The 16,558-nt window shown below is 36.4% G+C and overlaps 1 protein-coding gene across 50 annotated transcripts in view; it reads right to left on the bottom strand.

Moving 5' to 3' along the window:
- ANK2 (ankyrin 2) overlaps positions 1-16,558 on the bottom strand; it is a 371,495-nt gene that overhangs the window by 28,159 nt on the left and 326,778 nt on the right. For 46 of the 50 annotated variants that reach the window (XM_074867112.1, XM_074867115.1, XM_074867116.1 and 43 more), the window contains 6 exons: positions 15,523-15,619; positions 10,613-10,841; positions 8,062-8,187; positions 5,759-5,881; positions 4,166-4,198; positions 1,370-1,391 (listed from right to left, as the gene is read on the bottom strand). In XM_074867112.1, the coding sequence (XP_074723213.1) occupies positions 1,370-1,391; positions 4,166-4,198; positions 5,759-5,881; positions 8,062-8,187; positions 10,613-10,841; positions 15,523-15,619 (630 nt within the window). The remainder of the gene's footprint in view (positions 1-1,369; positions 1,392-4,165; positions 4,199-5,758; positions 5,882-8,061; positions 8,188-10,612; positions 10,842-15,522; positions 15,620-16,558) is intronic. The other 4 variants (XM_074867142.1, XM_074867144.1, XM_074867153.1 and 1 more) reach the window with 1 other exon arrangement.

The following is a 16,558-nucleotide window of genomic DNA, read 5'->3' as shown; positions in this document are numbered from 1 at the left end:
ACACTCCCACTGCAGTGTTCCCAGCTTGTATATTACCTCCTTGCAAAAATTGTGGCTCTATGCTATGTTAAATTGAGATGAATCTGACAGCCAAACTGAGCAACCTCACCAAACCTGCATCCTGCCACCTTCCTTAGGGGGGTGTGTACTGCATTGAGTAAATAATTATACGGCAAAGGGGAGCATTCAAGCCCTTTTTCACCTGTATGTTTTACTGTTCCGTTGAATTCACCTTCCATTTGCCATGACCAAGGTGAGTCATGGGGCAACTGAAATTCCACTCTGCTGGCTATACTATGGTGTGACTTTTCCACCTTGATGAAATTGGTCATCCTGATGTGAATAATAATGAATTAGAGCAAAAACCTGATACTCAGAATGTTGTTAATCATGGTGAATACTTTTTCCCACCATGTTATTAGCTATTTTGTCACCCTGATATCTTTTATTCTCTAGATGAAGCATTTCCGCTTTAGACAAAGGAGGTTATAGAGGAACAACCATCCATTTGATCTTCAGGACCGTGGTGCTGTTGTCTTTCCAATTAAAACATGTAATTAGTATATCAAGAATAAATAACACTCAAAATGCAATGTAGAAAAAAAAAGACACTACACTGCATTTTAAACTGGAAACAAGGCAGAAGTCATTCTTTTCCTGAACAGATTTAAGAAATCACTGCATTTGAACAGTTCTTATTAGAGATACTCTTCAGACTGCATATATGTTCGGTTTGCATCTTCATTAGAGATCCTTGACATTGTGAACCATTCACCCTCAGTTTCCAACAATAATAACAGCCTGATTCTGTACATACACAGGGTATATATGCTGTACCAAGCTTAACAGGCATATTTTCAGTCATATTTCACCACAGTAAAGGAGGGGGAGGGGTGCAGGGGGAGAAGGGTTAAACAGCCTGATTAATTTGGACAGTATCACTTTATTGCATGGTTGCATTTCATGAGTTTAATGAAATATATTAGAGTATTAACTACATTTTCATTAAAAGTGATACTGTCATCTATCTCAAATATGAGGCAACAATGCATGTCAACAAACGGACAAAACAAAATGGAGGGATGAGCATTCATACAAGCAAAATAGCATTAGCGGGATCACTAGGGATGTCAAAGGAAAGTAAATGCTTAGATGAACTGTTTTAAACTGTATTACTTGTTAATTATACGTTAAAATGTATTTAATTGGATAGCTGCTTTGGTATTAAAGTGTTTGCTATTACATTTTTAAAGTATTGATGTTATTAGCAATAGCAGTTAAAGCTTAGCTCTCTTTCATGCTTATCTTTATTCTTAACCATCTTTCATACAAACTGCATTACATTTTCAAAAAAAAAAAAAAATCTTACTTTTTTCTGAAGTCATATCAACCTGGAAGAGAAAAAAGGGGGAAATTTAAAAGTTCAAATGTAATCAATATATATAAAGTCACTAGTGAAGTAGTACAGGTTGAGTCAAATCCACTGGATGTACGGAGACACACAGATTGACTTAAATGGAACCAAGAATGTATTTAAAATGTAATGGTAAAAGTGTGGCTTAATTTAGTGTTTCTAATAACAGAAAAATTGTTACTTTGCTATAGTTATGGTCAATAGTAGATGCAAAGAGTTGCAACGTATTTTCTTTAAATGCGACTAGTAGTATAGAGGACCCAGACTTTTGTATAACTGGGTAGGTTGTTGCATCGTTCTTCACTTATTTCTTCCCATCTAAAGCAAAAACATCCAATATGGTCATCTGAAGGCATCTGGAAGGCAACTAGTATGCTTTATACATAGTTTCATTGTATGTATTAATTCTGAGATGCATTTTTGCCTCTGTACTTTGTGATGATGAAAAGCAGGTGCAGAAATGACTGCAGACTTGCAACTGCCTAAGGCAAGAACTAGGACTTGATGCCACAAATAGATAGTGATGCCCATAAATGGAAGCAGTAACAGCCCTCAGAGACCATCTTCTTAATTTTTCAGAGTGTATTTGGGTATAGATTGAAAAAGCCATATAATTTTACTGTTACTCAAAAGAAAACATAGCCCTTGCCAAAAAAATTAAAAAAAAAAAAAAAGCAATCTCAGACTATGAAAATTCAAGAAGCAAATTTCTGAAGTTGCCTTGTAGTTTGACTTTTTTTCAGTTCTACTAGCATAATCCTGTGTCCACACAAGCAAAAAAAGATTTTTTTTTTTGGGTGTAAGTTTGGGTATGCAAAAGTATGCAAAGCAGCATTGAACTTTTAATCTCCTATACAAACTTGTGGTGGCAGGATGACTGTGAGGATGAAAATCAGCTATGCAGTACTTTGATATGATATACTCTGTATGCTAAAGCCCCCAAGATAAGTTTTTTAGTGAGTGTTGAAAAGGTTTTACTTGCTTAAAAGTATTCTTTATAAAGATAAATGCAATATACTGTCTCAGTTAAGATGCTACTAATTCTTGATTTCCATAAACTGAAAATGAATACAGGTAAATCACTGGCAACACTTACATGTTCATACATGCCATGTAATCATTTAGGCTCACATTATTAAACTTCACAGTTAGCAGTGTATATTACAGATCCATAATAGTATGAATTCCTCTGATGCACACATCAGCCCTACAGGGTAACCTAGGATACTTTAATTCCCCTTACTTTAACTTCCTCCATATCAGTCTGGAATTATGTCAGCATACTAATATTCTTAACATAAAAATGAATAAAGTAAACAAAAATTAATTTAAAATGGAAGGTGTTCTTAGCCATCAATGAGCTTGTCTCTTTGTGCTTTAGTTTCTTATGTAAAAAAATAAGAAGTCATCGTTTGGAAAAATAATTTTTCAATATCCTTTACACTGCTTTCACAGAGCATAGATTTGTTAAAAACAACTTTTGGGAATGCATAAACAGCATTATAGAGGCTAATAGACTTAGTTTCATGCTTTTGGTATGAAACTGAATGATCAACTGATAGGAAATGTTACCTTCTGAATTAATATAGTGGGAATTAGCTTAAAAACTTGGGCCCTGTTTTCACTTGACAGTGCCTATATTTCAGCACTAAAACAGGAGTGGTAAATATTTCAGTAATAATTGGAAGCTTCACTGGGCACAACAAAACTTCTGAACTCTGTTTTGCAGTTCATGGAAAAGATGTCCATCGTCTTTGGGGAGTAGGCTGTTCTCACAGGGCTGGCACTCTTGTTTCCAACAGCTGAACGTTATCAAAATGTGGGGATGCTTTTCTCATGTTACTCGTTCATGTAGGGGTCAGACCTTAAGAAACATCTATAACTGCCAGAACGGAGTTGGGAATGTAGGGGGCAATTGGCCACATTTCTCCATTAAGATGCAATTCAATTTATGCTAAAGATGAAAACTCCACACCTTTTACATGGAGTAAACTTACTTGTAACTTCTGGGTTAACTCTGATTCTGTACTGGACTTCAGTAATCCAACTCAGAAATCTGTAAGATCCAGTCTCTTGAACATTATAAATGGACAAGATTTGTGACTTGCAGCCCTTTTAGGTATACAGGTAGTGCATTCAACTGCAATCTGGTTGCAGACTCCCCCAAAAAGCAGGAAACTTGCTGATGGAGGTAATTGTTGTATTTAGGCCTGTTCCTCTGCCTCCATTCCCCACTACCCACCACCACTAAATAGAGGAATTATAGTCAGACCATGCTTAGGGGTAATAATAAGAAGTATATTATGCAAATGAACCACTGGTTCTGAATATTTCAGACACATCTAGTAGCAACCCTACATTACTTCTAGGATGAGGGATGCTTCTCAGAATCAGAAAAACCAAGACCATTTCCTCTTTTGTGCTGCAGAGAATAAAGCTTCATGAAATACACTTGCATGGCTTATTCTTGAGCAAAATAATTTTTAAATTATTAAGGAACTGTTTTGAAAGCAAAATAAACTATTATATATCTCCAAAATCATTACATCTGCATCAGTAAAACTTTAATGTAGGGAAGTTAAACTCTGTAAATTCCAAAAGTGAGCCTGTGCAAGACCCTTTTGTTTTTGAGACACTGAGCTAATGATTGATAAGCCTGTTTCACTACAGATTTCATCTTCCAAGGTATATCTGTTAGTTGTATTTTAGTGGTATGCATAAGCAATAACATGCTGTTACAAGCAACATTACCTCTTCTTCTTGTTCTTGATCTGATTCTGATTCCTTTCAGTTCCAAAATACCATGCAAAAAGAGAAGGGGAAACAGAGCAGGCAAAATGCAATTTTTTTAGAAGAGGAGAGTAGGAAAAAATAACTTCTGGCAACATTTAACAGAAAATGAGAAAATGCAGTATGTTTCTGCAATTGATTTCTTATGTCAAAAAGCAGCAAAACTAAACTGTGAGTTTAACACACAAAAGGCTACAGAATCAAGCAAATTACAAACAGAAAAGTTGCTTCTGGATGTTAGACTTCTAGTGACCCTTATCTGTACCAAAACTTGAAATTTATACATGCTTTTGCACCCATAAATTAGCACGAATAAATACTTAAAATAGTTAAGAACAGCACCCATTTAAACTTAAAATATGTTGAAATATGTTATTTTTAAATTATACAAAAATGCTATAATAAAGATTGTATTATATGCTAAAAATGCTGAGAAAAAATGAACCACCAACAGGCAATATTTTGGGCAAACAGACTAATACATTCCTAAAAGGCATGCAGCTCCTAATCCAACAAGGACAGTAAAAAATAGGAGCTATCACAGAATAGCAAGAAACTGACTCTTTTCTAAAGAAACAAATGCTTCTTAATATCTGTTCTTTCTTACTTAAACAGAAATCAAGAGTACTCCCATGATTTATGAGAATTCAGCTGGTCTCAATCTTGTTAGTATTTATAAATAACTCATACTAGAGTTTTCCTCTCCTTTTTCTGCCCTTGATATAAGACCATTCTCTTCCCCAGGTACATTAATAACTGTTATAAAAATATTCTGAAGAAAGATCATTTACACTATGCGACATACTCAGATTTTTGAAAGAGTTGATCAAATGTAGGAAGTCAGTGTTAAAGTCAATGTTATTATTAAAATATAGCCTAAGAAAATATTTGCAGCACTGCTATAAACTTTCCAAATTCTAGAGCTCATCTGCTACATTTTTATCACTATCACCACAGATAAACAAGGCAGTTAGCTAAAAATGCGACTGCAAATCCCATCATCTTTCAAAATGGCAAATGAAAAAAATGACAAATTATTTTCACTCCTCTGTACTCCCTGCCTTAAGAACATCATATGATCTACAGGCATTATCCTTACACTTTGTGAAACCGGTATGAATGGTAACTTCATCTCCAGAGAGGTGTCACAAGACATGGTCAAACAGCGTGGGAAGTTTTGATAAACCAAAAAATGAACCTAGAGGTACTCACTGAGTCCCAGATTTGTCTCACCCCTTAACAGAATCTGGGTAAAATTTCTGTACAAAATAAAATTAGCATAGGTCTTGTGCAACACCAAATGAAACCATGGGAGCTACGTAGTGCAAACTGGATTTTTGTCTCCCTTCTCTCATCTCTTCTGAATCCTCAGAAAATATTCGATAACATGGAACACTGGCATTAAGAGTACCAAACCCAAGAAATTGAAAGCCCTTGGGTGGTATTTATTCTTCTTTAAAATACCCAACTACAAAGCTTTAACAATATTTTGCCCTCCTCATTTTCTTTATATTAGAACACTGATGACTGTAGACCAGTACAATTTCACAGTACCTTTGTGTAAACAGGTAAAGTGATGTTTAAATTACATATGGCTTGATGAACGAGGCCTCTTGTAGATTTTGGCTCCTTCATGAATGATAATCGTCCACAGGGTTCTTGAGTGGTATCTCGCACCTGGTAGAAGAGCATACAGGCATTTAATCTGTTATTTGCTGTGTGATCTACTTGTACCACTCAAAACTATTTAGCAGAAGAAGGCTAGATGTGGGAGAAAAAGTCCATGTGGCAAAAATAATCTGTGTTCTTTTTTTTCCGGCTTGTTTGTAAATGTACATACGTATGTATTTGTGTGTCAAAGCACAAGAAGACACAAGAATGTACATGCTTACACATTAGAAACTTATTTACAGAAGGCAGTCCTAACACTCTAAGCACAGTCTTAAAAGAACAGAGATATCCAGTATGATTTGGCTTCTGTGATAACTTACAATACCCATTTTTCACTGAAATGATCCCCAAACTTTATGGTCATAACAGACTCATTTTGTATTAGATGACTAAAGGTAATAAGCCATTTTACCCCATATGGCAAGAATACATATTTATGATGATGTTAGCAATAACTCTTGGCTCGAAATTTTAGTATTAAATATTGTGTTTGTTCATTTGTATACTCTTTTGGCTGAGTGGCTGAAACCAGTGAAAGATTACACTTAAAATTTCTTCTCTTGCAAACTGTTTTCTCAAATGTATTGATAAATCCTAGTCTTCGAATGCAGAGATTTGCTGGAATGTATTTATAGGTGTGACCATTATTATCTACGAAAGATACTACATCGTGTCATACTTTAAGATTTTTTCAGTGAATCTTAGAAAAATCTCTTTCACGCTTGTTAGTAGAAACAAGTGTAAGCACTTAGAACTTAAGATACTGGTGATGTAATTTTAGCTTTTGTACATAATGTCAGGAGGATTACATATGATATCACAGAAGATATACAACTGAAAGCATTACCTCATTCTTAGTTTTCTGAACTAGTAAAATGATACAATTAGATACATGTGTATTAACTTTATCAGATTGAAAATACTAGATGCAAAGACACATATTTTGGAAAATCCACCATGGAGAAAAATATGCAAAACCAAAGGCAGCTTCAATAAAGTTCTAAATTAAAACAAGCTTAGAAAATATTGCTGGAAAGGAGGGAGAGAGCTTAAAACTTGTCTAGCAGCATACAGCAGATTTAATACAATGAGGGAGTGGGTTGATTTTCCTCACTTTTTGGAAGCATCCATTCATAAAGCATTGCTCTAAAACTGTTTTATGTAATGGTAATAGTGTACTCCGTTGTAGTCAGGATGTCCCAGTAGAAGGAAAAGTTTGTGGGAAGAGGTTTGCAGTGCCTTCCGGCTCTCTCTCCAGCAGAGGTGGTGATGGTGGCTTGGTGGCAGCAGCCCTCTCAGCTGCTAGCTCAGGCCACAGTGAGAACACTTTTTTACATGACTTACTGCTCCCTACAGATCTCACAAATGATGCAGATGGACCTGTGGACCATGGTGTTTATATCACTGGCTCTATAGCTACGGCTAAAGCGTAAATTAATCTCAGATGCAGAGAGGTTTTCTTATTTTGGCCTTTGTTTTACAAATTTTTATATGAGTAGGAAGGTTTTTAAAGTAGACTAGTACAGTAATATACACTATAGGGATAAAATTAGGTTACAGTTGGGAATTTAATTATTTCCTTTTTCCTTCATTCTCAAAAATGTGGTAAAACCATAACTTAAAACATCCAAAAAGGAGCCATGTTTTTCTTACTGTACCCTCAAGGAAGTTTTGCATTGCAACTGAAAGGAGGAGGATAGGTTGAAGAACAGTTATATCTGCATTTACAGCCATATGCATATTTACAAGTGCAGGGTACAATGATCATATTTTGATAGATTCCTGCCAATTCTGCAATGTTTTCTGACAGTTTTTTGCAGTTTCCACATTTTTTCCTGCACTATATTGAACCATGATACAGAGGAACAAACAAGATGAAACTTGATCAGCTCTTTAGATTGTTAGGTAGAGAACAGGACTCCTAGAAGTACCACCAATTTTGGTGTCTGAAATAATGCTGTGGACACATGCATATATAGCAGAACATGGGCACAGATAATTATATTTAGAGAAAAATTGTACTAAATTTGAGGTAGCTACTGCTGGTTGTTTTGACTACCCAAGTCAACATTTAATCCATTATCATAAAATAATATGGAACTGTTCTTCAGTCTGCTAAGTTTACAGTAAACTCAGAAGCAGACAAAAAATAAAAATACAATCCATAGCTCATATTATAACATTACCTTAACAAACAGAGGAAGTCTATTTTCTTTGAAGGCAAAAAAGCTGAATATATGGTGTTGCCCACTCTTTGTTAGTGGCACCAAATTGCCAAAGCAGTCAACGTAGATGGGTTTTCCTTCTAATACCTATTGGAAACGAAAAAGAAGCAAAGCAGCAATTAATCACAGCAAGGTGGTGAGGATTTTTTCTTAAGCATAATTCTACAGTAGTTTCAATCAATTTCTTAAATTGGTAGAACTTGTCAGCATTTACAACATTTGTTATGTACAGTTACCTAAAGTCTGTGGAAACATTTCAGATTACTAAATTCCAAATGAAACACATTGTTAATTCAATAACAATAGTGTCACACTATAAATGACAAAATGAGTATTCAGTGTTATGAATCTGGGCAAATTCTCAATCTAATTTAATTTGGATTTTTTTATTTGCTCTAATTTTGCCAACCTGGCATCATCATAACAGTCAAAGAAATATTTTTTTTCAGCAACCAAATCAAAAGTCCTTGTTTTGACTAGTAGGATAAAAAGCCAGTCTGGGAATATCATGGGGTTGCAGAGGACCTTTTTACCAACGCAAAGACTTTCCATATTAGATTACCTATGTGTTTAATCTACTTGCAATTGTCTGTTGCAGCAGGCAAAGACAGTTTATATTGGTAGATTCTACTTGTTTCAGCTGGCTTTGTAAAGGCCTAGAGCTTTTGAAAATCAGCCCTCAGGTAAATGCCTCTCTGATGGCACTGCTACGTCTTTGGATTGCTATTGTTATGGCTCCTCCACACATTTAAAATCTCAGTTTACCAGTTTCAGAGATGTTCCTTTCAAACTGCCGATACATTAATGTCTCATTCTTACTTACCAGAAATTCAGCCTTGTCATTCAGTTTTATAAGCCCATATTTTACCTATCTGCTCTGCCTGTCAGAGCTTCAGGAACAGAGAGGACAAACTTTTTAAAGGTGGGATTCTCAAGGAAAAGAGACCATACTAAGCAGAAGAATATGCCATGCATGTAGTTAAAGCACTTTCAATTTGTTATTCCTTCTGAGGAAGCTGACAGAGCCAGAAAAACTGCATTTAGCAGACAGTTTGCTGAAATCCACACAGGAAAGCTTTTGCCTGTTCAACAACAGATTTAATTTTTATTTTGTAAAGCAGAATATTAATCAAACCTGCTAGTTTAACTTCTTGGTATGCAAAGATACCGACAAAACATGACTACTATTGACTGCCTTTTTGGTTAGTGATATTCATTTATGGAGTTACTGAAAGCTGAGGTTTACCTGTTCTTTTTGTCTCTATCTCCTCATTTCTCACAACACCCATTTAATATCAGGCTCAAGAACATAACAGTTCAGCAATGAACACCCCCCTCAAAACTCATCTTTACTCAGGCATTCCTCTAAGAGGAAGTTAGTAACTAAAAAATTCAAGGTGTCTCGTGGCAGTTTGGTACAGAGCTAATTAAAACTAAGTAATCACTGTGGACCACACAGAAATGACTATGAGGTATGTAGATTGAATTTAGGGCTAGCCTGCATCCATAGAACTTAGTTTTAGGCTAAGTGAGGAAAAAGTCCATTTACAACACCTATCTGCTACCTCTCAGCTCACTGTTGAGGGACTTAAGTCTTGTGAACCTGAAGCCCCAGCCAAGCTATGCAAAATTCTTGCAGACTACAGCATTTGATTTAATAAAGCCATGGGCAAGGTCTCCTGCTTGCATAACTAGCCATCTCAAATAGATTTCATAATACTTAGCTGGCAGTAGCTGCTCTGCTTCTCAATCTGAATTAAAGAAATGCTGACCCTGTCACCAGGGAAGAGGAGGACAAAGAACCTGAGACTGCAGGACTAAATGGTAACCCCCAACTTCATTTTATTACCTGGTTTCCTGGCATAAAATCAGTCCAGTTTCTAAATACAACTGTTTAACAGGTCCACCATAAAAAAGCATCTTGGGAAACCAAATCCTTTCAATTCAGTTTTGTCCTGTAGGTTTTCTAAGTCTTAGTCCCATCACAGAGAGTTCAGACTCAACCAGCCCACGTCCGTATTTACTAAATCCTTGAATCCAGCTTAATGTTCCTGCTACCTATTCTTTTAATTGCCAAGGACTGCCCTGAGAAAGGAAAAAACAGTATGGCTAAAGTCAGACGAGGCATTCCTTTTTAACTTCTGCTAACCAGCTGATTGGATTTCCGTGTGGGTGAAGCACACAATTCCCTTCCACCGTGGTAGGCTGGCCCAGGAAGACCCAAATGCTGTCAGCTGACTACAGCCAACCCTTCCATCAGCCCTGTGGACTGAGAGATCAGCAACTGCCCGCTGGGAATAGGACTTCATCACTCATATCTGGCAGCTACTTTTCCCTTATATCTGACAAAAGTCGAAGTTTCCATCTTACCATGATACATAATAGTGCATCATGACAGTAGTTGTTGGCACTGTTATTTTTCAGTACTTGTGGCAGATAAAAGGCAGAAAATATTAGTTTAAGAACAGACATTAGAAAATGGAGAAAAGCATGTAAGATTCTTGTACAGTACCTCTACATCCCTGCTTCTCGCAACTTCAGCAAAATTTTCTTGTTGTTCTAGAGTTTTATCCACCTTGTCATCTGTCATGCAAAAACATCTTAACCGTGCTTCAATGGGATCATGTGATTTGGCAAACACCACAAATTTGGCCATGTAGGGGACACAGATAATCTCTCTGTACACTTGGGAAGCAAAAGTAACAGATTCTTGTGTCTGTCTACAGTCTATCAACCAAAATCTGTAAAACAAAAAGAAGAGTTGTGTAATCAGCACAGAAAGATTTAAGCAAGAAAATGATATGTTCTCCGATCCTAGCAGCATTAGCTGGCAACCACACTGATTGTATATGACAAGTCAGAAGAAAGTAAAAAAAAACAGTTACCGTTTGGGAAAAATAGCCTAAGAATGCTCATGGTACCCTCTATGCATTTAGGAGCAGGAAGCAAAATCAACACAGAAAGCATTTGGACCAGAACTTACTCTCCTAAATATCAGATGCAAACCCTTCACAGTGTCTCTGGCTGCACAAATTCCAGGCCATTGCTTGCCTTTCTGATAAGATCTCACTCTGCTGGAAGAGTATTTTCTTCCAGGTACCTGACTGGCTTTTAAAGGCTTGAAGAAGTTCACTTGTCCTGTGGCAGTCTCATACATCTTCTCTGAAGATTTAAATATATGAACCTTGTCATCTTTTTGTGTTTATGAAATGTATATCTATATTACATTTATGTTTATAATATTTAAACAATTATTGATGGCTTACCAAAATCAAGAAATTCTAGAAATTCATCACAGTATCCAATAAATGTTTTTTCTTCAATTCAGAAGTTGGCTATGGCCTAAATTTTGTTTTCATCTGACTTGATTCCTTATAGTGAGAATATGTGATCAAATGTTTCCTGCCTTTTACCAAGAAATAAATATCTTATTCTAGAATAAGCTCAGGGGCCTCTGTTTTCCATCACTTTCAACAGTTTCTGACGACGTTTGAAATGGTGATTGATCTTCTCACCATTTTTCTAGAGCTGCCCAAAAGTTTTCTGAGTTTGTTCTTGTTTATCATGTTATTATTTGATTTCTGTGCAGAATTAAGTAGGAAAGGGTGTACTGGAAGTGTACAGTTCAGATTTCTGCCCACATGTGACTCTGCAATATGTGCCTTTTATCTAGAAAAATACAGGTTCTTTTTGACAGCCGGTTGCTGCTAAGCATCTGATGATGCAGAAGAGAGTAACGTCCCACAAAAATCTTACTAAAATTGCTTGTATCTAGTCATATGGTGAGCCTGTCATTTCTCTTCCAGGTTATGACTAAATCATTAAAATTACAGAGTGGGTAATTTAATCCTTTTCTCTTTAGCCCCCTTCCTAGGCATTGTACAATTTCCTGTTGGTTAAGTGCCGGACACATCAGTATACCACACTGGGGTGTTAGTGAACTGTGTACAAACTTCTGACATGACAGGGATGCTGTGAAAGTTTCCTGATTTTTATTGATAAGGAACAGGAGGCTGAAATGGCTTTTAGGATGTGTTGTTAATCATTCAATCTGTTCTTGGACCCCCATCTCTAACAGGTGAAATATAAAGCAGCTGCCTTGCCCAAAAGACTTGTTTTTCTTCCACCATCTAGCTTAAAGGTTAGCAGTACATTCCTTACATACAATATCAAAACCTGAGGGTCTTTAGCTGAATGTAAATGATTTTGTCAACTGTGTAACTCCACATGCAAAATCAGAAATTATTCTCATGTGAATTTAGTCAGGGACTTTTTAACTTTGATTTTGTGATAAGTTTTTGTTATGCCTACTGAAGACCAGCACTACATATATTTCTATCTGAGCCCTATTATATTTTGAAGACCCAGATGTGTCCAGATCTGATTCCTACTACCCTTGCCTCACAGAGGCTGTGATTACCATGACTCACTTTTCATCATGGTTTCTAACATGCCATTTTACTGTCGGCATCTTTCTAGTGTATATGCCGAATCTTCTACACCAGTGGTTCCCAGTGACACATGTACCACAAGTCAAACATAAACATGTTCAAAGCAACAGGCAAATACTACTGGAATAAGTTACTTCCTCTGCATGGTGTGAAGCCAGGAGCTGCCACTGCTATCTCATTCAGGTAGCACCATGACAGAGAAATACTTTAAGATAATAGGGTAAGGTCATAAATTGTCTGATTTCACTAACATAATTATTACAAATGAACGCCTGCCTCTTATGAAGTATTGCTAGTGCATGTGAAACAGAACAAACCACCTCAGAACTTACCAAACATACACAGTTACTCGCGACATATCATGGATGTTGCAACTCAGGTCTAGAACTTCAGCTTCCAGAACAGGCCCTCTTCTGTCAAAAATGACCCTCCTCTTTACTGAAAACTACAGGTTCTTTACCCTTTCTTTGGGCCATTCAGGCCAGGACAACATTGGCCAGTAATAAAAATTTACAGAATTTCCTTATACCTTTGTCAAGACAACTGAATTGTTATTTTGCAAAGATAACAACTTTCACTTAACATAATTTTACTTCTACTCCCAAAATGTAACAGCAGAACCGCAGCAAGCATTTTACAAGGAGTAACACATATTGCCTTCTTTCTCAGATATCACTTCATTTAGTTTCTCTGTGGAGCTGATGACACTTCTTTTAAATAAAATTCACTGTGTGGGTGGAAAGCATGCTTGAGTTTGACACCCGTAGGATGGAGACGGAAGTCATGAGAGGTCAAAGACACCTCAAAAGCTGATATAATCTACAGGGGGCTTATTACTTACTGTAGATTACATGGTATTATAACCCACAAAGCATACCTTTCAAGTGTGATTTCTCTGGTCTTACTCATCTGCAGTTGAATAATAGCAAATTGCATGCTGTGCTTATCTTTAGAACATTTAACAAACACACTGGTTAAAAAACAGGCTGATGACATTTGAAAGAGAGAAGGCATGTTTGGTACATAAAGACTCCGCATACTGATACTTTCCTTTTCACGTGTGGGAGAATTATGCTATGCTGGACTCAAACTGGCGAGGCTATATCCTCTGAGAAATCACCATATGTTCAAATGATTTGCTGTCATACACCAGAGGCTAAAAAGCCCAAACAGATACTAAATTTTTAAAAAAGCTGCAGCTCAGGAAATGGGAAACAGCTATGCCTCAAAGTCTGCAGTTTAATTCACATGTATTTTAGACAAATGTATCTCTTTCCCAAGCTCATTCTGGACAGAATTGATGTTATGAATGGGAAAATTGTCCTCTGTCATTAATGATTTAACTAGACATAAACATGTTACTGTGAATAACAAACAGGAGTCAGCTGATTCTCAGCAGGGCACAAGGGTAGATGCACTTTTAGACCAGGGTACAAGTAAAGAAATTCAGGTTAGCTTGAACTTCAGCAAAGAAGGAAATTAATTCTCTGACTGTAAGTGTATGAAAAAAATCCCATTTTCCAACTTTAACAGCATTTAAAATCATGTTTGGGTTAAAGTAGCCTGCTGAACATTCATTTAGATTAAAAAGAAGAGGCAGATTAAAATCTCTACATGAGACCTCACCTATATCACAGAACATTAGCAATAGTAATCCATTTTAATGTCATCATCGGGATTAGGAAACATCCGCTATTAATACAGATTGTAGTTCCATAAACTGTCACCCTCATTCTGGCTGGATTTCATGCGTAGCCCTCCAGGGCACCTCACAATTTTAGAGACTTGGACCTCTCAAACTTTGCATCTAGTCTCCACATCTGGTTCTTAAATTAATCTTTAATTTACCTCTTTAAACAGAACACTACAGGTAGCAGATGAGGGCTAAAACACACTTTAAGATCTCCCTCTTGTGGTCACTGCTGTTAAAGAAAAATGTTTAGTTGAACTGAAAAGAAACGTGCATAAGCAAACCATCCAACTTAACAGCAAGAAAGCCATTTCTGAACCAAGAAAGTTTGGAAAAATAATACTTCATTTCACCTAATGTTAAAGTTATACTGTAGATTGGACTGCAAGAGCTGAACTCATTTTAACATTGAATAAATTATTTCGTTAAATATCAAACCTAATCTAATAGTAATAACTGCTCTGGACACTGAATGTTTGCACTGAAGGAAATTCATTGATTTTCATAGGCGAGTTTTCCAAGATTTTTGTAACTGTTTGCTAGACTACACACCCTAAATTTAATACTTTTCACATCATGCACTGCATCTCCTGCTACAGAGAAGGAGATTTTTGAGCATTCCTGTGATATAAATCATGGACTGTATACAAACTAAAATACATACATACGTTATATATATATGATTTTTTTTTTAATATGAATTTCTGTTTTCAGAAAGGCAGCAGTTGAATCTCATCACAAGAACAGATGGTTGGAAGAGATTCTAGACCACAGTTTGGTACACCTACAGGCCTTTCTGCTTGATTTCTCATTCTGGAAGTAACACCTTTTATAAGATGTATAATGAGCTACCCAAATATGGGATTTTTGTTTCCATGGAAATTTGCATATTCTGCATCTGGGAGAGAAGGGGTATTCAAAAAGAAACCAGGTTTTTTTTTAACTACCTGAAAACTGAAGTGTCCCTCAGATTATTTGTCATTAATACATTTCTGGGATCATAGCAGATGCTGACTGCAAAGGATTAAAGGCCAAGATAGAAATGACAAGAACATCAATTTCTTTCCACAGCTGGTAAGGACTGTAGTGCTTACAGCTCTTGTACATCATCTGTCTGGCACAGGAGGCTCAGGGTTTCCAAGATACCTCATCAATTGATTCACAACACACAGAGAATATCTATGTTCCTCCTACTATATAAACTAAAATAATCTAAAGAAAATATTTGTTGAAAAAAGACATGCATTTGAAAGTAACACTCATGTTTTGTTGTATAGGTACCTGGCAGACACATTTGTCGTGAAGGAAACACATTCATTAACAAATGTCAGTGGTGTTGTTCCAGTGATGTCTTCCCATTGGGCAGGGGTGGTTCCTCCTGAAATTAGATATTTTAAAAAAAAAATTAAAACCAAGCAAGTCTGCAACTTTCTTGCTTCTAAGAAATATTTTACATTCTTCTGAGTTTTTAATCACTATGAAAGCAATAATAATCCCAGACATGCCTTCTCCTTAGGTCCACATTATTCCACTAATTCTAGTAGGATTGTATGGGTTTCCCCTGAGAAAACAAAGCGCCCAAATGATTTTCAAATGATGACTCCTGTACACAGCTCCAGAAACATTAGAAGAGGCTAGAGTTCTGGGGTGAGAGATGTAATTTATTAGAAATTACTTTTGTTCATCCTAGATTATTCACATATGTGGGGCAAATTTGGCCCAGATATAGTACTGTTAAACCTACACTGTTACACTTGGGAAACAGTAATAATGTTACTAATAGTGACACCTACAATTTATCATTTCTATAATCTACTTCTTTTTCAAATAATTTGAAGACTCAGGTCTGATACGTACATAACTAAGAAATTTCTTTTGCACATTACTGTGAAAACCTGTGAAACAATCTGTGTCTGACAAGCTCCCTGGAAGATCCTGCAGTTGAAATGTGCACCTCCGTATGGTGCTGTACAATAGACAGCCTTCCAGATTCCTATCAGACCATTAACTGTTTCAACCCTCTTTGTCACAGACACTGCCAGCTTCCTATTTGGCCTATGCAGCTGAAAACATGGGCACAATCTTTCACCCTGCAGCTGTGTTTTGAAGTTCTTCAATGAATGTCCCTGCCTCACACCTTTTGGTGAAGAATGTCCTGTTGGTTTCCAGTTACTTTAAAATCACTGAGCTCACAGAAAACAGAAATAGAATTGTTTACTTCTAACAGCAGTTACAAATGAATAACTAAAGGAAAAACTATGCATAATCAGGGCTAAATCAGAATATGTGTTTGTCCCTCCTCTCATATTCAGCTGAC

Source organism: Strix uralensis, chromosome 4 (assembly GCF_047716275.1).
Source record: "Strix uralensis isolate ZFMK-TIS-50842 chromosome 4, bStrUra1, whole genome shotgun sequence".
Lineage (NCBI taxonomy): Eukaryota > Metazoa > Chordata > Aves > Strigiformes > Strigidae > Strix > Strix uralensis.
This window is presented reverse-complemented; position numbering and strand designations above follow the sequence as displayed.